The 24,627-nt window shown below is 38.7% G+C and overlaps 1 protein-coding gene across 6 annotated transcripts in view; it reads left to right on the top strand.

Moving 5' to 3' along the window:
• Positions 1 to 24,627, top strand: part of LOC131154314 (protein ACCUMULATION AND REPLICATION OF CHLOROPLASTS 3, chloroplastic) — a 120,101-nt gene that overhangs the window by 69,433 nt on the left and 26,041 nt on the right. For all 6 annotated transcript variants that reach the window (XR_009136418.1, XR_009136419.1, XM_058107003.1 and 3 more), the window contains 3 exons: positions 17,165 to 17,455; positions 17,557 to 17,636; positions 17,830 to 18,233. Coding sequence is in view for 4 of the 6 variants with exons in the window: in XM_058107003.1 (XP_057962986.1) it covers positions 17,165 to 17,455; positions 17,557 to 17,636; positions 17,830 to 18,233 (775 nt within the window). In the remaining 2 variants the exon portion in view is untranslated. The remainder of the gene's footprint in view (positions 1 to 17,164; positions 17,456 to 17,556; positions 17,637 to 17,829; positions 18,234 to 24,627) is intronic.

Raw genomic sequence — 24,627 nt, forward strand, 5'->3', positions numbered from 1 at the left:
TCCCTTTGTACCTCTCTAAAGTTTTCGCATGCGGCCTTCAGAACTTAGGGCACCTGCCCCTGGTTTCCAGTAACTGGCATCTTCTTGCTCTGTAAGCCAGACGAGGATGTGGGCTTTTTGTCATCCACTTTGTCAACTATCGTATTTGATTCGAGGTAGCGTTTTACTTCTGACCTTATCCTTCTTGTTGCCTGGCCTTGTTGCTAGTCTCATGAAGGCTCGAAGTGGAAATGGGTGAACACGCTACTCTCTTAAAACTGAGTGGAAGGTGATTACAACAACCCAACTGGAGACATTGAATTTTTGCATCTCTGAATATGCAGGTAAGTGTGTCTTCTTCATCGTCCTGGCTAAGGAGGTACTTGTGTGGGTAATGAAGTTGATGGGGGTGTTAAGTGCAGCCAATGAAGGAGGCGCAGCTATCCGTGGTGGAATTTTGTACTGTAAGGCTGAGAGCAGCACGTCGGTAAAGGCTCTTGAATACAGTAGGGGAAGATTCTTACAATTGACAAAGACCAATAACAAGATTCTATATGACATACGGATTCTAGAAGGTGAATGGAAAAAGGGTGGAGGGATTTCCTTGCTGCCCTGTTGGAATTATCTGAGCCATCAAGTGACATACCCAATCCAAACAGTGGTAGATGGAGATATTCGGACTGAAGGTCTTCGAACATTCATAGAATTGAGGAGGTAAAGGAAAGGACTAGCATGTTTCGGAGGTTATCATTCAACTTCTCCTATGCAGATGTGGCCAAACATGCGTCAGTGACAAGAAATGAGGAGACAATGGAAAAAAACTCACCACCAAAGGGCTCCAAGAGGCCATGTGGGTATTACGAATCCTATCCCCTTGACAAGTGAGGGTGGGAACAATAGGAAAGAACTCATTATCGCTGGGGGGTCTTCAGTGAGGCTGACAGAGATGGCTGCAGACAGAGCAGCACTTCAGAAGTCAAATTTTTTTGGGCCAGAAGGAAACCGGGGCTGTGTGGGTCATTAGAAGAAAGGGACCAAATGCTGCAAAGGGTCCAAATTCAGAAACACAGCAACTAAGGTCGGTGACAGAGGCAAAGAAGGGCAATCCAGATCAAATCAATTTGGATGTCCTGAGGGTGCAACTTTCAGAGGACAGCTTGGATCCATAAAAACCAGCAGCAGAGGGTATTGTTGAAGAAGCTTCTATGAGCAGCAAGCAGCAAGATGCCCTATACAACCTAGTTGCACCTCCATCTGCCGCTCCATTAGTCAGGCTGAATTTGACATCTGAAGGGGAAACAGAGGATGACTTGATGTATGATTCAGAAGAGGAGATGGGCAGAATTTGTGAATTGTCGAAGGAGCTTTAGGTGGACCAGTTGAGAGTTGATTTCAAGAAGGACGGGCTGGTTCAGAGGTTTTAAGGTTATAGTGGGGATCCTGAAGAGGATGGGTTATTTTAAGCCAGTATTCCAGCAGAGCGTTCCCAGCGCTTGGAGAGGGTCAGCTTTCATCCTGACTCAGATTTTACTTTAGCAGATCAGATGAGAGCTGAGGCTGAACTTGATGAAGAGAACGAATTATTTAAATTATTTGAAGGAGCAATTGAAGATGAGGATTTGAATGGCAATACCTCACTACAAATGGAGAATACTGGTCAACATAGGGATCCTGGTTGTATACAAACAGGTAAGGACTATATTAATCATTTTTCAAATCATTTGATTGCCTTGAATGAAGGGAGTCTTTGTCTTCTAACCCGGAGCTTAATCTCCTTTGTGTTGATAGCTTGGATGCTTCTTCCATGGGTGAAGGAGAAGGGGGGGGGGGGGACGCTCAATGTTTAGAAGGTAGATGTTTCTTTGGAGTAGTATTGGTATCCTTTACCTTCCTACTCAGCCTCATCTTGTTTCTAATACTTTAGGCCAAAGTGAGGATTCTTGTAAGGAAGAGGACTGTGAGTTTAGCTCTGAGGGAGGTGAGAGAGACTCAATAGACTCGCACAGGCTCCTAGAAGACTTGGGTGTTAAACTATTCAACCCTATAGGAAAGGAGGGGAGGTTGGGTTTGAGCCCTAGAACCTATGAGAGGAGGAAGAAGAAAGTTTAAAAAAAAATTACGAAATTTGGTTTCCTCCATTAATTATAAGGGGGGTAAGTGGATAGGGAAGGTGGAAAGTGGGTTAACTAATGAATATTATCAATTGGATTGTGAGTTTACTCCCCAAACATCGTATTGATTTAGGAAACTAAACTAAAGATGATTGAACAAAGGATTATTAGGAGCAATTAGGGTGGCCAGTGCAGGGAATGCGACTTCTTACCCCCCCCTCCCCCCTCTTGGGGCGGTGTGATGCTTTTAGTGGTATTCTAGTTATGTGAGACTTCTTTTCCCTTTCTATTTCTTGTTAATGTGAAAGGGATGGGCCAATGGTACGTTTCCTCTGTTTTTAGTCCTTATATACTAACTCTTAGGAGTGCTTTTTAGGATGAGTTGTATTACATTTGTGGGTTATACTCTCCTAGGTAGTTAGTGGGAGGGGATTTTAATGTGGTTAGGTTTGTGGGAGAGAAGACAAGGAGAGACAGGTGTAATGCTAGTATGCAGCAATTTGATTCGCTTAGTAGGGAGTGTGATATGAGACATATTCCTTTGAGCAACGCTTCTTTTACTTGATCCATGGAGGTTGCTGGTAGATTGGACATATTTTGTTTGTAGTGATTGGGAGGATGACTTCCTAAACCTTACTCAAGCTGATCTCCCGATACCTACTTCTAATTATTTCCCTATTATGTTGGAATATAGGAGGGTTTCATCGGGTCCTATTCCTTTTAGGTTTGAGAATATGTGGTTGGACCATGCTTATTTTAAGCCTTTAGTGAGCCTGTTCATGGGAAGAGGACATAAGGAGGGGTTGGGAAGGGTTTAGGTTTATGGGGAAGTTGAAACGCTTGAAGGAGAATCTAAAAATTTTGAATGAAGAGGTGTTTGAAGATGTTAGAATTGGAAAAGTCAATATCTTAAGTGAGTTGGATATGGACAAAAAGAAATAGGAGACTAACCTTTCAGAGAGTGAGGAGACCAAAAGAATTTCTTTAAAAAATGATTCGGAAGAGATGGCCTTTAAGGAAATGAGGAGTTGGAGACAAAAGACCAAATTTAAATGGATTATAGAAGGAGATTATTGGGTTCTTCTATGGGTTAGCTAATGGTAAGATGAGGAAAATTTTGATTAGAGAGTTAGAGGTTTGAGGAGGGAGAATTATTAATGATCCTAATTGAATAACTTATGATATCTCTGATTTATTCGAAAATCTTTATTTAGAAGAATAGGGTTGTAGACTGATGGTTGATGGTTTAGAGTGAAATCCCATCTCCAGAGATCAAATGCTTTGGCTAGAAAGACCTTTTAAGGTGGAGGTGAGGGGGGTAGTATTTGGGATGGATAAGGATAAGGCTTCGGGTCTAGATGGTTTTAATCTAGCTTTTTTCCTAGATTGTTGCATACTATTAAGGACGATTTTCTTAAAGTCTTACATGAATTTTATGGGAATGGGATCCTAAGTAAGAGCATAATCTCTACTTTTATTACCCTAGTGCCTAAGAAATCAAGGTCTATTGATGTAGAGGAATATAGACCTATTAGCCTAGTCTCCAGTGTTTACAATATTATCACCGAAGTTTTAGCTAATAGGCTGTGTGAGGTGCTTGATAAGACCGTTTGAACAACTAAGATAGCTTTTGCGTGGGTAGAAAAATAGTGGACACCATTTTGGTGGCCAATAAGGTGGTGGAGGATATTCAAAGAAGGAAGAAGAGGGGTTTCATATTCAATTTAGATTTTGAGAAGGCTTACGAGAGTTAGTTGGAGTTGTTAGGACAATATTTTTCTGAGAAAGGGTTTTGGTGAGTGGTGGCGTTAGTGGTTCAAAGCATTGTTTATCCATTGTAAGGTTTTCCATTATTGTGAATCGGGAGTTTTGGGCTTCTAGAGGCATTAGACAAGGAGACCCACTCACCATTTCTATTTGTCCTAGTAGCTGATATGTTGAGTAGAATGGTGGATAGGGCTGTGGATTATAGGTTGGTAAAAGGGAGGGCTGGGATAGGGCTGTGGATGGGGCTGTGTTAGGGAGCAGGCTTCAGAGGTGGGGTGTGGTTTGTTAGAGTAGCTTTTGAATTATTTAGGAGTCCCTTTTTGGGGCAATCCTAGATTCATGGATTTTGAGCATTCAGTGGTGGAAAGAGTGGCCAAGAAATACGATGGTTGGAAGGGGGGCACTTTTTCCCCTTGGGGGCAGAATTACCCTTATCGAGGCTTGTTCATCTAGCATTTCCTTATGTTATTTGTCAATTTTTAAAATCCTAGTGGGATTTGCGAATAAGATTAAGAAAATAATGAGAGATTTCTCATGGTCAGGAGTTGCGAGTTTTCGGGATCATTTAGTTAGGTGGGAGGAGGTTTGTAGGCCAAAATGAGTGGGAGGGCTGGGTCTTGAAAATTTGGTGTCTAAAAACATTGCTCTCCTGGCTAAATGGTTGTGGTGTTTTCCATTACAAGATCATTCCCTTTAGCATAAAGTGATTAAAAGTAAGCATGGTTTGGATATGAATGGGTGGGATACCATTGTTAGTTTGCAAGGTTCTTCAGAGAGTCATGGAAATCTATTTCTCAGATTTATCCCTTATTCACTCACATTAATTTTGTTGTGGGGAGGGGTTCTTAGATTCGTTTTTCGAAAGATCCGTGGTTAAGGAATGATGTTCTATCCATATATTTTCCTCGCCTCTTCTGATTGAGCTCAAGACAAGATAATATGATATCTTTTTTTGTTTTGTGTCAATTCAGGTTGCCCTCTGGTTTCTTGGAACTTTCATTTTAGAAGATCTCTTAACGATCGAGAGATGATAGGACTTTCCTCCTTCTTGTCGTTATTGAATTATAGTCATCTTTCTTCAGATAGGGATACCCGGTCTTGGGCTTTGGATCTTTCAAAGGTTTATTCTTGTGAATACTTTTTTGAGTTTTTTACCTGTTCCAATTCTTGTTTCCCTCTATTTTCATTTATTTGGAAGGCTAAAGCGCCCCCAAAGATTAAGGCTTTCATTTGGTTAACTGTGCTTAGCAGACTCAATACTAATTATCTGTTGCAAATTTGAAGACTATTGAAGGCGTTATCTCCAGATGTTTGTGTTCTTTGTTATTTGGATTGTGAGTTGACACCTCACTTGTTCTTACACTGATTTTTCTTGGAGCATCTTTATTTGGCATGTTGGGAAGCTTGGGTTTCTCCAACGACAGTTTATGGAATGTTGGTTATCTCATTTGAGGGTTTTGGAAGGAAAAAGGATGACTGCTCTTTGGGAATGTGGAATTTTTGCAGTGCTGTGGGGTTTATGGTTGGAGAGAAATGCACGGACTTTTTCAGGGATAAAATTTAGCAGGTAGCTGGTTTGGGAGAAGATTCGCTATTTGTCTTCTTTATGGTGCATTGCCTCTGGTTGCTTTAAGGAAGCAAGCTTTTTGGAAATTCTAAGAGACTGGAGAAATTTTCTGCTATGATATTTCAAAATATATTTTTGTGTTTTGAGTTTCTTTCTTTTGTATGGATTTTCCCTGATTTTTTTGGGGAGATGTCTTATTCTCCTCTTTGTAAATTCTTCTTTCTAATAAAATCTCTTCTTTTGCTATCAAAGGAAAAAACCATTTTGTCTTGAATCTTGATAGAAAAAGTAACGTATTAAGAAAGAGAGAAATGAAATTACAACCTAGGAGATCCGTTAAAAAAAAGAAAAAGAAAAAAGAAAACAGAGAAGGACGAGAAAATCTGACAAGCTCTAAATAAGGAAACACCTCTTTAAACCTTTCCATCATAGTTGACATAGTGCTGCAAATTTGCTAATTCAAGTTGTCCTGTCTTTTGTTTAACTTTTGGCACCATCCAAGCGAATTACATTCCTCCAGGATCAGCCAGCCTCAAATCCATCTTCTCCATCAGCTTTTGAGTTTCAATGTCCTTTGCACCAACATCCTCCTCTGGGATGGGTGAAGTTCCATTCCTACATTGATTATTCACTGCCAACTCTTCTCCCAAACCATCCACAAAAATAGATATGCCCTCTAATCCTTCCAATGGAAGAGGCACATGAGAAATATCCCCAAGTAATACAAAAGAATCAGAAACATATGTTCATGGAATTCATCCAATAATAAACCGCTATCACAAAGAAAATCACTTTCATGCTCACTTCATTTTCCGAAATATCTTTCCATTTCTTTTCCTTTATATGACTTCCCCCATTATTATTCTCTAATCTTAGCTTAGAACAATTCTAATATGACTCAACATGAAAATTCCCATACAGAATCTCTTTTTAAGAGTTTACTTACCTGCACATTTGAAATTGTTGTAAAGTTGGAGATGGAGGAGAGAAGAAGAAAAGAAGAGATGAAGATAAGAAGAGAAGGAAGCAAGAGAAAGAAAGAATCTGCAGTTTCTTGGAGCATTGTGTTCAGCTCTAGTTCTGCCCTCGTATATTATTGAAAATAAAACCCTTCAAGTAATAAAAATACCCCTACTTACACCATACATCTACTAATATAGCTTATCACTTCTAACACTCCCCCTCAAGCTATAGGTGCATAAATATTACCTAACCCTAGCTTGTTGCGATTACTACAAAAAGAAGGCTCAAATAAAGCCTTCGTGAATACATCACCGAACTGATCCACAGATTTGTCAAATAGAGTCCTCACAACCTTCTTCAACACACCCCTTAGTGACAATCAACTTTAATGTGTTTCGTCCTCTCGTGAAACACTGGGTTGCTAGCAATATAAATGGCAGCTTCATTATCACAAAGCATATCTATGGATTTTTAGAATCTCATCTCTAACATAAGAGACTTCAACCACATAAGCTTACTCCTAGTATGAGCCATAGCTTGCTATTCACTTTCAGCACTAGATCTAGCTACAGTAGTTTGTGTCTTGCTTTGCCAGGTAACAAGATTCCCTCCCACATGTGTACATTATCCAGTGGCAAGCCTTCGACCATCAACTGAGCCAGCCCAACCTGCATCAAAATATCTCATGATCTCACAATTTCTGTTACATTTATATATCAAAACCTACTAGGAGAGCCTTTGAGATACGCATCCCAATGTGGTTATTTGGCTTTTCCATAAACTAACTCACCACCCCCATAGCAAAGAGATGTCAAGTCTAGTGACAATCAAGTTTATAAACTTCCCAACCACTTGCCTATGTCAACATTTGTCTTCAAAGTTAGGTCCAATATTCCTAAACAGCTTCACGTTTGGACCCATAGGAGTATCAACCAATTTAGTTTCCCACGTACCAGTTTCACTTAGAAAGTCAAAGGTGTATTTTCAATGAGATAGGTTCAGCCCTCTCTTGCACCGTAAAATCTCAATATTAGGAAAGTAACGCAAAGTACCCAAGTCCTTGATTGGAAACTTCTTGAAGTCACTACTTGACATCCACAACCATGCTTTGTTCACTGCCAGTGATGATGATATCATCAACATAAACTTCTAGAAGCACCACACTTGTCTTGTTTTGCAGACAAAGACCGAATGATCAAAGTAGCACTAAATGAAGCCAATTGTTGAGACCACCTCATTAAATTTGTCAAACTAGGCTCAAGGAGACTACTTAAGACCATAAATGGCCTTATGCAACCTATATACCTTACCATCCTCCCCTTGAGCAAAATATCTAGTAGGTTGCTTTGTGCACACCTCTTCCTGCAAATCTCCATAAAAGAAGGCATTCTTTACATCCAATTGGTTCAAGGGTCAATCAAAATTAATTGCCAATGAGATCAATACACAAACAAAACTTAATCTAGCAACGGGAGAAAAGGTCTCAAAATAATCAATACCATATGCTCGAGTGTACCCCTTCCCAACCAATTGAGCCTTAATTCATTCTATAAAGCCCTTTGGAAGATATTTGATGGTGTATACCCAACGAAACCTAGCCAACTCCCTACCACGAGGAAGATTTACCAAATTCCATGTCCCCCAAGTGGTATAGGCATCCATTTCTATATCTATTTCGCCATTCATAAACCCTCAGTTGTTTCTTTGGGTTAATAATTAATGGAATTAGAGGAGCAAAAGTTTTCTCAAGACAGATAAAGGTAGGGATAGGAGGTAATGAGGACCAGCATAGAGAAATAAGGTGCCCTCTCAAAGAATTTAACATTTGCACTAACATATTTCCTGCAAATGCGAGGATCTTAACGTCTATATCCTTTCTAAGTTTTTTAGCATCCAACAAAGACACATTTAACAATGTGGTGAGAGAATTTGTCCTAACATATATGTGGAACGTGAACAAAAGTTACAAAAAAAAGGGTATCTAAAGGCACAAAGTAAAACATAAAACATGGATGCTTTTAGGTACACGATAGAGAAGGGAATTTGTCCCCCTAGAACATTGGAGAGTATCTTTTCAAGTAGAAAACATGATGTAAGAAGAGCATCAGTCCATAGGGATTTAGGAACATGCATATGAAAGAGTAGAGAGTGTGCTATGTTAAGTTAATGTCTATTTTTTCATTCAACTACTCCTTTCTGTTAAGCAGTATGCACACACTATGTTTGAATAACTCCTTTGGCCAAGCAAAAAACCAAAGCTCATTTTGAACAAATTCAAGTGCATTATTAGATTGAAAATTTTGAATATTAATGCCAATGCATGTTTTTATTTCCTTATAGAATTGAGTTTATACATTAAGAAATTCAAATCTCTCGTTTAATTGAAAGATCCAGGTCATACACAAAAAATGATCCAAAAAAAGAAAAAATATCGATGGCTAGTCAAATTCTTGACTAGACTCTAAATGAAAAAGAGAAAATAATGATTTACTACGAGGCTTGACTCTAGAGGGAAAAGATCTCCTAGTATGGTTTCCTAATTGACACAAATTAAACTCAATATGAGGAATAGACTTGTACCTAGGAAAAACTTCTTGTAGTTTTTTTGAAGCGGTGGATGACCCAAACAAGAATGCCATTGATCCAAAGAAACACCATGGATAGAAATTGAAGAAGTCGTATAGCAAGAACTAGATTTACCACCACCATAACCATTGAAATAATACAGACAATCCTTCTCAAAGCCTCCTCCAATCCTCTTTTTTGTTTGGAGATCATGAATAACATAATGAGAAGGAAAGACGCTCATGGAACAATTATGAGATTTAGTTAATTGACTAACTGATGATAGGTTCAAAGGAAATTTAAGCACATATAACACAAAAGGAATAGGAATAGAAGGAAACGAAAGAATATTGCCACAACCAGTAACCGGCGTGACTAAACCATTACCAAGAGTAAATAAGAGGAAGCATTAGAGTCAATAACCCATGGTGTGGAGGATGAAGAGGCAAGAAGCTTGGATGTACCTAAATGGGTCACAGTAGCATTAATGTAGAATATTGGGTTTGAAGCTATTGAATCAAACGGACAAGATTGTTATACTCTTCCGGGGAGACAGTAAATGATGTACTCAACTTCACAATGGAGTGGCTAAATGCATTTGAAGTGTCAACGGTAGAATCACCCTTTGCAAGAAACTTAATGGCCTAAGTAGTTTTCCATGAGGATTCCAACATCGATCAATAGTATGATTGCCATTGCCACGTTGTTGGCAAATACAAAAACTGCCACTACGAACTCTTTGTCTTGATACACTACTTTTTCTACGGCCGCCATCCAAACCATGTCATCATCCTCCAGCATGTTTTCAAAACATGGTAAAACATAGTGCTAACCATGGCTGAACTATCACGTGAAGATGCTTTAGAAGAAGACTGAGAGCCATCTTTGGCGATCCATTAGATTCTAGCATATGCTTCATCTTGCAGATGGTATTTCACCAGCACAAATAATATCGCAAATGGGTTGGAGCTCTGGAGTTGACCCATCTAAAAAGTTGGCAGCCAAGAACTCTGCTCTTTGCCTCTTAACCATCCCAATGTCAGAACTAACTGGTTGATAGATGTTGAGTTCCTGTTGTAATACTCACTAATGGACCTACCTTCTTGGTCATATTTGAAAAACTTCTCATATGGGTCAGAAGCATGAGTTTGATTCTTACCTTGTGGAAAGATTTCATAGAGATCATCCCATACGGCATTGGCTGTTCTATGAAACATCACATTCTCAGCAATTTGTGGTTCCATGCTATTCAAGAACCACATAATCTATATGTCATTGTCTTTCATCCAATCTTCATAATCCTTGATGTCTGGAGATAAAGAAGAATGTAGCAAATATTTGGACTTTCCTTTTGCATTAATATGCACTTGTACTACCTGGGACTGCAGAAGGTAGTTGGAGGATCGAACCAATTTGATGGCTATGATTCGTACATAATCATTATCAGTCAAAGTTGTCTATGTAGAGGCCATGAAAAACACCCCCAATATGCTACAATAAGCTCACACCAGTGTTGCGAATGAACAACAAAGCAACTCTCTCTAATCCGGCATCACACACAAATACAGAACAGAACTGCAGAACTTCAAAGAGGACTGCTCTGACCATGGAACATAAGTTAGGAATTACTTGACCATGCAGAAGTGGGCAGACCACAACTAGCACCGCCAGCACTTGATAAACAACCTGGTATCTTCAGGTATGATTGCTGGCAGCAACTGGAGGTGAGTGCCCGCAAGAACAGGAAATAAAATCATTGAACATCAGTCAAAACCACATCAACTGATACAAGATTGCTGCAATCAATCGTGAGCACACAGCATTATCATGCCACAGTCAACCAATGAACAGAAACACACAGCGACAGCAGAACACGAGAAACTGAGCATCACTTCACCTCAGCAAATCACCACGAACATACACAGCACCCTACCAAGGATGATGCACAATGATATTGAGATGAAAAGTATGCCTAACAACTCTCAGATTAACCAGAAAATCAGATTTGAGAGCTGATTAGAGGAAGATAAGAAAGAAAATGAAAAACAGAATGTGAAAAGAAAAAACTCAGATAAATCAGATTTAGAGGAAGTTAATGCTCTGATACCATGTTGTAAAGTTAGAGATGGAGGAGAGAAGAAGAAGGGAAAACAAGAAGAGAAGAAGAGAATAAAGAAGAAGAAAATGCCCCTTACTTACACCACATAATTATTAAAATAGCCTCTCTTCTAACTGAATTGGTTCAATTATTATTGAGGGACTTTCTTACACAACCTCTCCTGCCTTGCTGTCCTGACAGTCATACACCTCTGTATCATCAGCCTTATTGCATTTCTTGCCATCCTTGCCATTCCAGATCCATGAGTCACCTCTGAATGGTTACCCTGACCTACAGCAAGCTGAAACTCCTGCTCTGCCTGACGCCTTTCACAGCCAGCACCCTCCACAGAAAACTATCTTGACATTCCATCAGGAGAGGATATATTACACCCAGTTACACACTAGTGTCATCAACACCCTTTAGCTTCTTTTCCCCGCTGGACAGAATGACCCCTTCTCTAATTTTACCTCTTTTTTTTTTTCTGTAAAAGATGCCTTGCCACCATTAGAAACATCATGTGAGCTATGATGATCCTTGCATGTATTACTTTGTTCAGGAACATAGCTGTTTAAAGCTTTCTAAGCCTCACAATTACTTGATCCCCTGTATGTAGAGCTCCCTTGGCCCTCGCCTAAAGTGGTTAGAACCATGGGCTTTCGCATAAACCTTCTATTATCAAACAGCAACAGTTGGGTTTTTGTCCTGTTTGCTTGACTGGCCCATCTAGGAAATAAACAAGCCTCCTTACCTTTCCAACAATTGGACCAGGTCCAAAACTTTCATCAGGCAGCCATTCCATTCCACCAATTCTTCTTTGCATTCTCAACCCCGAGTGAAACCGTTCGCTTCTGTCGTACTCACTGACCTGACAGTAGCCGCCTGTATCATCGAAACTGTAGCCTCCTTACAACGATGATTAGCTACTGGTGTTCTACAACCAAGCTTCTCCACTTGAATCTCATGACCACATCATGCACCAATATGATTCTTCTTGGCCAACACGTGCCTCCATGAATGATTCCCTCTCTGCATTCCTTTGCCTGCAACATCATTACTAGGAAGGAAGTCACTAGCCAATGTACAAAATTTTTGAGAAAACATGGCCACCCGTCTTCTTTTAACACAGCAGGAACAAACACCGAGAACCCCATTTCCTTTCCATCCGTGCCCTAACTCCAAAAGCTTCCTCAACTTCATTGATCATCACTCTCGGTAGGGTGCTGTCTGTTTTCATGGTGGTTTGCTGATGTGAAGTCAGTTATACTCTGTTTCTGTTGTAGTGCTGTTGCTGTTCTGCTGTTCCACATGCCGATTGTGGCATGATGATGTTGTTTTTATGCTGCCTGTGTTCGTGATTGATCACTTGCAATCTTGTGTTGGTTGCTGGTTGGTTTCTATTGATATTCAATAACTCTATTCCTTATTCTTGCTTGCACTCACTTCTAGTTGCTTCCATAATGCCTGTAGTCGCTTCAAGGTTGTTTATTACGTGCCTGCTGTGCTCTGTTGTGGTTTTCCCTGTTATTTCTGGTCAAGTAATTCCTCCTAGGATATTGCAACTCCAGTTCTATGCTCAAAGCTGCCTTTTGAAGTTCTAGATCCTTGAAGTTCTAAAGTGCTGTAAGTTATGGATCTTTGAAGTTCTAAGGTGTCATTCCATGCTGTGCTGTTCGTTCCTTACATTGGTGTGTGCTGATTGCAGTGCATTGGGGGCGGTTTTGATCATGGTCTTAAATTTCGACGAAATTGTAAAATTTTCCATAGAAATTTCTGTTTTCCACTACCCTTGAAATTAAAATGGAAAGTAATGTCCTTTAACAAAATTTTCGTTGAAATCTCCACAAATCATCCGAAATTTATTGAAATCTTGAAATTTCAAAGAAATTTATTAAAACTCTAATAGAAGCATGAAATTTCCTTGAAATTTAAATTTTAAGATTCAAAACACGAATTGAAATTTCTCTCTTAATTTATCTTTTTTCTATGGTGAAATTAAAGATTTTACAAGTGCACCTAGCCATCCACTAGGGTTTTGTGTATGATGTGGATCTATTTGTTAAAAGACCGGTTAGAATTTATAAATGTATTTAATCAATTCTACCAAGAAAACTCCTTTTGGCATTATATTCAAATTTTTATCTAATAATGCACTTGAATTTAACTAAAATGAGCTTTAATCTTCTTGCTTTGCCAAAGGGATTACTCATCATATATCATGTGTAAATACCCTTGAATAAAGTAACAAATAGGAAAAATAGACATTGACTTGACATAGGCAATCTTTAGTCTTTCATATGCATATTCCTAAAACATTTTGGGCTGATTCTCTTCTTACAACCTCATAGGATGCCGTCCTATGTTCTGGAACAACAAATTACCTTTTATTGTGTTCTTGCAAACATCCATGTTCTTTGTTGTGCCTCGTATCTCTGTATGTGCATGTTTTGTTCCAGTTGCACATACTAGTCATGACAAGTTATCTTCTTGTCCTAGTGGATGAGTCTTTATTGGGTACCCTAGAACTCTAAAAGGATAGAGATGCTATGATTCCAACATTCGCTGAAAATACTTTAGTGCAGGTGTTACCTTTTTTGAGGGGACACTTTATTTTTCCAGTGTTGGTCCTCCTTGGATGAATCTACTTTGAGTCCAGGATTTCTCGTTCCCCTTGCTCGTAGCTTTGCCCCTTTGTTGAAAACATCCATTTCTTTTCCAAATCCATCAGTTACTGACCTAGATACAATTAAGGGTTTATGAACAATGGAAAGTAAGCATAGACATCACAATTGCCTCTTCTGCCCATCACTTGACTTTTGGATCTAGAGAGCCATCACTATGTGATCTAGATTTGCTAATTGCTCAAAATATACCCAAACATGTACTTAGCGGTGCTTACTTTCTTATCTTGTTGGTCATTATGTTTCTTGTTTTTCACTTTCTCGATTCTATATGTTCTTTTACCTCGCCTATTTCCTCTGTTTCTATCCCTTTCTCACATGTTGAAATGCTTGCTATGCCTCAATGGAAGCATGCAATGAACATAGGAATGGATGCCTTGACCACTCGAGGGACATGAGACTTGGTGGATCTTCCTCCCAATGAGGAGTTGGTTAGATGTCTTTGGGTCTACACCCTCAAATATCAAGCGACTTAAGGCTCGAGGTACACCCAAACATATGGTATTGATTATTTTGAGAACTCTCCTATTGCTCGACTAAATTCTATTCTTGTATTAATCTCTTTGTTAGTTAATCTAGATTGGCTCTTATACCAATTAGATATGAAGAATACCTTGTGTGGAAATTTGCACAAAGAGGTATACATGGACCAACTTCCTGGGTACGTTGTCAAGGGGAGAATAGTATGATGTTTAGGTTGCATATGGCCATTTATGGTCTTAAGTAGTTTCCTCGAGCTTGGGTTCACATACTTAGTATGGTGGTCTCTATATCTAGTTCTATTCATTACAACTCTCAACGTTGGTTTTTATCCACAAAAAGGAGACATGTTTTGTATTCTAGTAGCTTGTGTTGATGATATCATCATCCATGGCAGTGAACAAAGCGATATTGCACATGTCCACCAGTGCTTCAAGAAAAATTTTAAATCAAGGACATGGATACTTTACATTACTTTCTTGGTATAGAGATTGTACAATGTAAGAACAGATTGAATCTATTGCAGCAAAAATATACCTTGGACGTGCTAAGTGAAACTGGAATGTTGGGAGCTAATCATGCTCCTATGGATCCCAATGTGAAATTGTCTAGGGATGTTGGTTTAGATTTTGAATACAAGCATCAATATAGGCAATTGGTTAGTGAATTGATCTAGTGGACTAGATATATCCTTTCAGACAGTTGCAAGCCTGGAATTTTTTAAACTAGAGAATATTGGTTTGAGTGGTGGATTGAACCTCCACCTAACCAAACCCGACCCGTGCAAAAAAAAAATAAAATTGATATTGATAGGGACCAATGGTTTTATTCTTTTCTACAATAGAATATTATCTAATTCTATGCCCTTGAAAACTCTTTTATCTAAGCTGGTGTGGATCTCAGATGAAATATTGGAGAAATCACTTTGTGACACTTTTGATGGTTGAAGAAAGATTGTTGATACCAACTTTTGGAGATTCTTAAATCTGAGGCCAACCAGCTAAGAGAGCTTGATTCAGACACAGTTTTCTGGTCTCTCAGACAATAATTTGATAGTTGTAGAGAAGATAGTAGAAATCATAGTGTGCTCCTAGCTTGCTGATAAGAGTATAGACTGTAGAAGCTTCAATGTCAAATGGATTGATGTCGCCAATCATACTTCAAGAAAAATGTTTGTTGTCTATCTTTTCAATAAATTAACAAAATTTTGTTGAACAAACGACTGCAGGTTTTGCGGCGCTAAAATCTCTGTTGAAGAACTTTGGACTGTATCTACACTTTCTCTATGCGTGTAAAGAACAGAAAAAAAAAAAAAAAGGCAGCCCGGTGCGTTCACTTCATAGAGGATGTTTGGTATGTATCTAGACATATGTCCAGTTTGTTGGACAGATGGCGTTTAACAAGCCCGTTGTTTTTAATTAATTGAGCCAATGTACTTTGCCAAATTGAAACAATTTTCCATTGAGTGAGGCTCATTTGTGGAGAACTTGACTTTTGATCAGCCAAGCTTTATCTTTGACTAGTCCAATATCAATCAATGCAATTCCAAAGCTTAGATGTGTATAATCAAGCACAGGAAGCAGAAGGCTAGCCTTGTTCCAGTGTTAAGAGGTTGTGCACCCAAGCTGGATATGTCAAATCACAAAAACAGCTTCTCCAAAAACAAAGCCAAGCTGCATATATCTTGACTTCAAGTTGCTGATGTGACGAGAGAGTTTTGTCCATGAGGTTGTTAGATTACCATTTTACCTAAAAGCTTAAGCTGTTAGGTTGTGGGCGAACAATGTATATCAAGCTTTAACACTCTCCCGCACATGCAGCCCGACAGCACATGGAGAGATAAACACACGATAAATAACACCCATTATAAGGAACACAATAAATATATTTTTTTTAAATACCACAGAATAAATGCGGGCGACAAGACTAGAAAGCGTCCATCTTTTATTCTTGCATCATTATTTATTTATTTTGGCGCACTTACTTGAGCACAACAAATTGAAAGCGTCCATCTTGAAGAAAGATCAATTAAGTGATTTAGTGCATAAACACACTGAAATTCACTGTTAAGAACACCCTCTATGACACATCTAACGCTAGCTAGAGCATTTCAGCATTGATAAATAGCCCAAACTGCAGAGTCTGTTGGCAGTCTGCAGTATGAAATCAATATCAGGTGCAGATATATAATGCTGCACAGGGAACTAAAAATGTCTTAATAGTTTGACTTCTCCATCAATCTAGTTGTATTTTGAAACCTCAATGTTGCTTTTGGCATTGGTCTTTTGTTTTCTGGCCTATGCTATTCAGAGCTAGAACCCGCTCAACTCCATTATAGTCATGGTTTAAAATTTAAGTTTACCTATCCTATCATTTTCTTCTGCTTCCAGGGTGGAGTTCGAAAATAAATAACATAACATAAATATTACAATGGCATAGTTAGAGAGAAGATAACGTTATGTGGTAGTATCTGAAGTCTCACCTCTTAGTTTAGCAGGATTGGATATCTGTCAGCCAACTCCTTTGTATTTAATTTAAGATTCTGATACATTCTCCTGGTGGGGTATTGTGCATATGGATAGGCTTCCCACTAGAGTGTTCAGTGCCTAGGTACATAGAAATTAACCATTTATTTGCAATCCAGTGTTTATCTTCTTGTATTTGTTAAAGGAAGCATTTACTTGTTTTTAACTTATGCTGTAAACTAGTTATTGTGACATGTGAAGCATATCTGAACTTTTGCTTTGTTTTCCACTTGCCCCATCTCTCTTAACTAAAGCCTAATTGTTAATCATTATGGTTCCGACTGAGAATTTCTTAAAACTTCCTTGTCTCAATATCTAATCAATCTTAGATGCTATTTTTTATTAAAGTAATTTGGTTGTGTGAAATTTAATTTGATTTTGCCTTTTCGTTTATTACTACTGATGCTTAAATATCATGTGGTTATCAGTTGTACTGAACAAGAGACTTCTCAGAACAGCATATTTGCTACACTAGCAGACCGTTATCCCTTTGTTCTTGATATTTTGAGGAGAAATGATCGAGGATCTAATAAAATTCTGGAAAATGTTTCTCATGAAAACCCTTGTCTTTCTAAGAAAATAAATTCACCTGAGTCCAGTGAAATACCAAATAAAACTTCTGTGGATGGTAGACCAGAAGATTTTGATATGTGCTCTAAAGAACTTGAAGAAATCCATACTCTACTAAGCAGCAATTCTGATGAGATCCATTCTTTCAGGTCTTGTTATTTTTCCCTTATTTTTAATATTTCACAGTAAGAGTTGCTTTTAATTGAAATTTCTATCCTGTTCATAAAAAATTCTTTTATGGTGATTGCAGTGATGAATTAGAAAAAAGTGGGATTCAACTTTCAGAGGGCAGAAATGAGCCTTCCAACATTTATGATCAAGATATTGAAGGTAGCACTAGCATGTGAACCTTTTTCGATGTCTTTTAGATTAAAAATATTTTAACTGTATTTTGATGGGCAGGTGGTGTATGGATCTTAATGTTAGAACTTAAATCATATGCAGGATGTATTTATTAATTCACACTTTTTGTTTTGGAAAAAGCAATTAATACTTTTTCTATTTTCAAAATGCATCTTTTTAGGTGCACCTTCTTTCCAAAGGGAAACACTCATTGGTTGGAATGTGGGGCCAGGACATCAGATAGCAAAGGAATGGGCTAAAGAAAGGACAGCTAACCCTAAAACTACACCAGTGGTTAACAACCTGAGCAATTTCCTCCTTCCAGTTGGTGTAAGGCCTTTGGAAAAGCTAAAGGATGGTTCAAGTACCTCAAATCCTGGAGAACAGCCGAAGCAAACAAGTGAAGATGATACAAAAGCAAAGTTTCTTGTTACTCCAAGTATGTCTTCTTGGAATACATTGACCAGTGCTGGTTTTGAAGCAGTGATGGATTTTTATTTTTCAACATCTGCTTCACTAAAGAAAAAATATACTGATGTTTCGAAGAAGCAGAGATCACTTTATGTTCGTGCAGCATCTATGTTGGTAATTTTTATTTCGTGAACTTGACTAGAATTTTCTGCAGACATGCATATTAATCACTGAAGTGCTCTTGATTAAGGTCTGCATATTGTCCTTGTTTGTAATTGTGCATGCAAATCAAATCATTTGATGCTTTAATCTTTAGTGAGCAATGAGTTCCAAGCTCTTCTCTTGTTAGATTAATCATCTAACTGTTGAATAGTTTATAACAAATATCATACAGTTGTTCTTTCTGCGTAGTCAGATTGGTTTTTCCTTTTGATTCTAGTATTCTTATCTTTGAAAAACCCTACAGTAAAGAGTGTCAACCATTAGAATAGCTTCTCTGAGATATAGGATTGATCAAGACAGGGATACTGCATGGTTTTAAAACCCAGACCAGACCAGCTGGTATGGCTGGGTTTGACCAGGTTCGGTCACCAGGCCACTCCAGTCAAGCTCCCAAAAACTTGGAAGTAACATGAACCGGTGTTGACCTGGATATTGTTAGAAGGTCAACCTGGCACCTAAAAAGCAAAAGCATGAAAGAGGTACCCTGACTCAAACCTGGGACCTCAGCATTCTTTCAGGGTGTAAGTTTACCACTCTACCAACTTAGTTGTTTAATTACCAAGTAAATAATGCACATCAATATGTATCTATACACACACTCCAAATAACTAATTACGTAAATTATTAATTGAATGAAACACTGTTTGGTCTCTTATCTTTCAATATTTGTTTGACTCCTAATAATAATAAGGTTCAAGAATATTTTAGGAAAGAAGTACTAGTTTTATCTAAAATGTGTTAGTAATTATTTTTTGCTAATTGGCTAATAGGCGATTCTCACTAGGAACTTTATGATATTGATTAGTGTAATATTATTGTTATAATATGAATATTCTCTCTCTCTCTCTCTCTCTCTCTCTCTCTCTATACACACACACACACACTACGTGTGTGTGTGTGTATATATGTATATTGTCATTTTGACATCACCAGTTCAACTTATCTGACCGACCCTTTGCCTTTTATGGTTTCTACATCAGTCCGAGATTTAAAACTACGGGTTGCAAAACAAAATGCAACACATTCTAAAAGGATAAAATAACATGGATTTTTACTGGTATTGGGAAGGGTAAACATTGATGCGAATTCCTGCCAAAATAACGAGATCCGACAACAAGGAACCTAAGATCGTTCTACGTTCAGAATTGAATGATAGACCTCAATCCGATGTTTACGACAAATAAGAACCTTGGTATATACGACCTCAACCCGTTGTTTCGTGCGAAACAAGAACCTCGGTATAAGAAAGACGCCACAAAGGGTGGTGGAAAGCCGTTTGATAAGTCGTTGGTGAATGCCATGGGAAATCCCGATAAGTTCGAATAATTCTTCAAAGAACTGCAGAGAAAATACTCTCAAGATTTTACTCAATTCAATGATCCTTTGTTCTTACAATAAGAATGCTTTTATAGGCATAGCCTAGGAGACAAAGCATTAGACACTTCAAACCACTCTCAACAACCCTCAACAACTTACTAAAACTTCTTGCAAGATTACAAATTAAACTCAACAACTCTCAACAACCCTCAACAACTTACTAAGACTTCTTGCAAGATTATAAATTAGACTCAACAACTCTCAACAACTTACTTAGACTTCTTGCAAGATTACAAATTAAATATAACACAAAAGTCAAAGGTAGGCTTCAACAACTCAACAACTTACTAAGACCATGCAAGCAAACAAGTTGTCTTGCATGATTACAATTATAACACAAAAGTCAATAAAGTCAAATCTTATATTTGAATAGCACACCATATTTAAGTTCCATCAAAAACTTGGATAAAGTTTTGTAAACCTTCATATTTCTTTGGGCCAAGCTTGGAGTGGCCCGTTTTTTGAAGAAGCCCAAATATCTTGAATCAGCCCATGAATTGCTTCTTTGATCTTCTTGGATTTTGCTATAGTAATAGGCCCAACTGGAACATGCAATTGGATCCTTTAACGATGCTTGTTGATTCTCATCATTGGCCTTGACTAGATTCTTCTGGAGCTTCAATCATGTTGATGAATCTTGGTTGCTCACATCCACGAATTTGCTTGAGTCCATGCCTCTTGAATCAGTCCGTTGAGTGCAGCTTTAAATTTCCTTGCTCGTGCTCTTGTAACCGGCCCAATTGGCACTTGGACAAGTTCCTTTGAAGTTATGCTATGATTTGCATCATTCCCCTCTTGAAAAGGATTTGCCCTCAAATCATCACCTACATCAAAAGTACTCAAATCAGTAACATTAAAAGTGGCACTTACATTGTACTCACCAAGTAAATCTAGTTTGTAAGCGTTGTCATTGATGCGCTCAAGGACTTGGAAAGGTCCATCTCCTCTTGGAAGCAATTTGGAACGTCTTTGTGCCGGAAATCTCTTTTTTCTCATATGCAACCAAACCCAATCTCCGGGTTCAAAAAGTAGCTTGCGACGCCCCTTGTTGGCTTGTTTTGCATACTGCTCCGTTCGTCGCTCAATGTTGAGTCGTGCTTTCTCATGAATCTGCTTGACAAAGTCAGCTTTCTTTTTGCCGTCTAAATTAACATGCTTAGTCAAAGGTAAAAGAGATAAATCCAATGGAGTTAAAGGATTAAATCCATACACAATTTCAAATGGTGAAAATTTAGTAGCAGAATGAACAGATCTGTTATAAGCAAACTCAACATGTGGTAAACATTCTTTCCATGTTTTGATGTTCTTTTTAATAATTGCCCTTAATAAAGTAGACAAAGTCCTATTTACTACTTCAGTTTGACCATCAGTTTGTGGATGACAAGTAGTAGAAAATAGCTTAGTACCTAGCTTACACCACAAAGTCTTCCAAAAATAGCTCAAGAACTTAGCATCTCTATCTGAAACAATTGTTCTAGGCATGCCATGTAATCTCACAATCTCTCTAAAGAACAAATCAGCAACATGCGAGACATCATCCGTTTTGTGACATGGAATAAAGTGTGCCATCTTAGAAAATCTATCCACGACCACAAAAATTGAATCTCTCCCATGTTTAGTCCTAGGCAATCCTAACACAAAGTCCATTGAAATATCAATCCAAGGCTCACTAGGAATTGGTAAAGGGGTATACAAACCGTTGGACCTCACTCTGGATTTGGCTTGCCTACATGTGACACATCTACCACAAATTCTCTCAACATCTCTTTTCGTGTGAGGCCAATAGAAGTGTTCCTGCAAAACGGCTAAAGTCTTTGCAACTCCAAAATGTTCCATTAATCCCCCACCATGAGATTCCTGCACTAACAACTCCCTCAAGGAACAATTTGGTATGCATAACTTATTCTCTCGAAACAGGAATCCATCAAGCCTAAAGAACTTACCACAAGAGATTTTCTCACAAGCCCGGTATGCTTCACAGAATTCGTGATCATCAGCGTATAAGTTTTTAATATGCTCAAAACCAAGCAATTTTGCATCAAGTGTGGAGAGTAATGTGTACCTGTGAGAAAGTGCATCGGCGACCACATTCTCCTTGCCTTGCCTGTACCGAATGACGTATGGAAACGTCTCAATGAACTCCACCCAGCACGCATGCCTTTTGTTTAGCTTGTGTTGTCCCTTCAAGTGTTTTAAGGACTCATGATTAGTGTGAATCACAAATTCCTTAGGCCATAGGTAGTGTTGCCATGTCTCTAAAGCTCGAACCAATGCATACAACTCCTTATCATAAGTTGGGTAGTTTAAGGCTGCCCCGCTTAGTTTCTCCCTGAAGTAAGCAACTGGTCATCCTTCCTGCATAAGAACTGTGCCTATGCCAATACCTGAAGCATCACATTCAATCTCAAACGTTTTCGAAAAGTTAGGTAAAGACAATAAGGGGGCGTTGGTTAGCTTCTCTTTGATTAATTGGAATGCCTTCTCTTGTTCTTCTCCCCATCTAAATCCAACGTTCTTTTTGATCACTTCGGTAAGTGGTGCGGCTATGCTACTAAAGTCCTTCACGAACTGCCGGTAGAAACTAGCAAGTCCATGAAAACTACGAACATTACCTACACTTGTGGGACTCGGCCACTCTTGGATTGCACGTACCTTCTCTTCATCAACTTGTATACCTTGTGCACTAACAACAAATCCCAGAAATACAAGCTTATCGGTGTAAAAAGTACACTTCGTCAGATTAGCAAACAACTTTTCTTTCCTAAGGACATCTAAAACAAATTTCAAATGTACTACATGATCGTCCGCATTTTTGCTATAAATGAGTATATCATCAAAGTACACAACTACAAATTTGCCTATAAATGCACGCAAAACATGATTCATATGTCTCATAAAGGTGCTCGGAGCATTTGTCAATCCAAAAGGCATGACTAACCATTCATACAAACCATACTTTGTTTTAAAGGCAGTTTTCCATTCATTTCCTTCTTTTATTCTAATATGATGATAACCACTCTTTAAATCAATCTTAGAAAATAGACAAGAACCATGCAGTTCATCTAACATATCATCTAAGTGAGGAATAGGATGACGATACTCTACCGTTATGTTGTTGATGGCTCGGCAATCAATGCACATTCTCCACGTCCCATCCTTCTTAGGTACCAGTAACACCGGCACAGCGCATGGACTCATGCTCTCCCTCACGTGCCCTTTTTCCAACAACTCACTTATCTGCCGGTGAAGCTCCTTTGTCTCCTCGGGATTGCTCCTATAGGCTGGTCGGTTTGGAATTGTCGCACCAGGAACAAAATCAATTTGATGTTCAATCCCTCGGATTGGAGGTAACCCATGTGGTGTTTCCTCGGGAAAGACGTCCTCATACTCCTGCAAAAGTGAAACAACAGAACTAGGCAAAGCAAAGTCAAGTTCGTTAGTATTTAGACATGCCTCTTTGTACAAAAGTACAATCATCGGCTGATTTGAAAACATTGCTCGTTTAATTTCACTCTCTTTTGCATAGAAATTCTTTTGTTTTCTCTCTGATTTTCTCTCAATGGCTGAATTTTGATTTTCTTTTTCTCTCTTTTTTTTCTCAACCTCTCTCTGATTTTCACTCCTTTTCTTTTGTTCACTCTCTTTTTGCAATCTCACTTGATCCTCATATACTTGCTGCGGACTCAATGGTACAAGAGTGATTGATCATTGATTAAGTATAAAGGAGTATTTGTTCGTAAAGCCATCATGCTTCACACGCCTATCAAACTACCATGGACACCCTAGCAATAAGTGTCCAGCTTGCATCGGTACTACATCACACAACACTTCATCTTCGTATTTATCTATTCGAAATGCGACTAACGCCTGCTTGTTCACCCTCATCTCACCACTTTTATTTAAACATTGCAACTTGTACGGTCTAGGGTGCTTCAACACGGGCAATCCCAATTTTTCCACCATAGTTGTGCTTGCAACATTAGTACAATTACCACCGTCAATAATCACACTACATACCTTGTCTTTGATGTAGTACCTAGTGTGAAAGATGTTCTCCCGCTGCAATTCATCAACTCCTTTTGCATGCAAGCTCAATGCTCTCCTTGCCACCAATGTCAATGCATCGGGGGCTAAATATTCCTCCTCGGAAACGTCCTCCAATGGTGGCATGTCATCATTGTCAGAATCTTCATTGTTGGTCACAATTTCACCATTTTCTTGCAATACCATGACCTGCTTGTTTGGACATTGACTTGCTATGTGTCCCTTGCCTTGACATTTAAAGCATTTAATGTCACGATTCCTAGAGGTAGAAGTGTCAGTTTTACCTTGAGGAACGTGGCGGGTGTTCGCGGATTTGGGTTCGGCTTTGGACGTTTGTGACTTGTCCATCTGCTTGCTATAACTCGGTTTCCAAGAGGTAGAACTGGAGTTATGGGCTGCACGAGACACACCCCCCTTCTTGAGTTGTTGCTCCACTTTGATGGCCATGTGCACCATATCTTCCAACTCCACATAATGCTGCATGTCTACTTTATCTTGGATTTCCCGGTTTAATCCTAATAAAAACCTAGCCATTGTAGCTTCTCGGTCTTCCTCTACATTAGCCCGGATCATAGCAATCTCCATCTCCTTGTAGTAATCCATTACGCTCCGGCTTCCCTGCCTAAGACCTTGTAGCTTTTTGTATAACTCTCGGTAGTAGTAATTTGGAACGAACCGCTCTCTCATCACTGTTTTCATCTCCTCCCATGTCTCTATTGGTCGTTCTTTATTCCACCTCCTATTTATAACAAGCTGATCTCACCAAGTAATAGCATAGTCAGAAAATTCAATCACAGCTAATTTTATCTTCTTTGTTTCAGAATAGTTATGACAGTCAAATACGAAATCCATCTTCTTCTCCCACTCAAGGTATGCTTCAGGGTCGGATCTACCTTGAAATGACGGAATCTTCATCTTAATACTA

This window comes from Malania oleifera, chromosome 4 (assembly GCF_029873635.1).
Source record: "Malania oleifera isolate guangnan ecotype guangnan chromosome 4, ASM2987363v1, whole genome shotgun sequence".
Classification (NCBI taxonomy): domain Eukaryota; kingdom Viridiplantae; phylum Streptophyta; class Magnoliopsida; order Santalales; family Ximeniaceae; genus Malania; species Malania oleifera.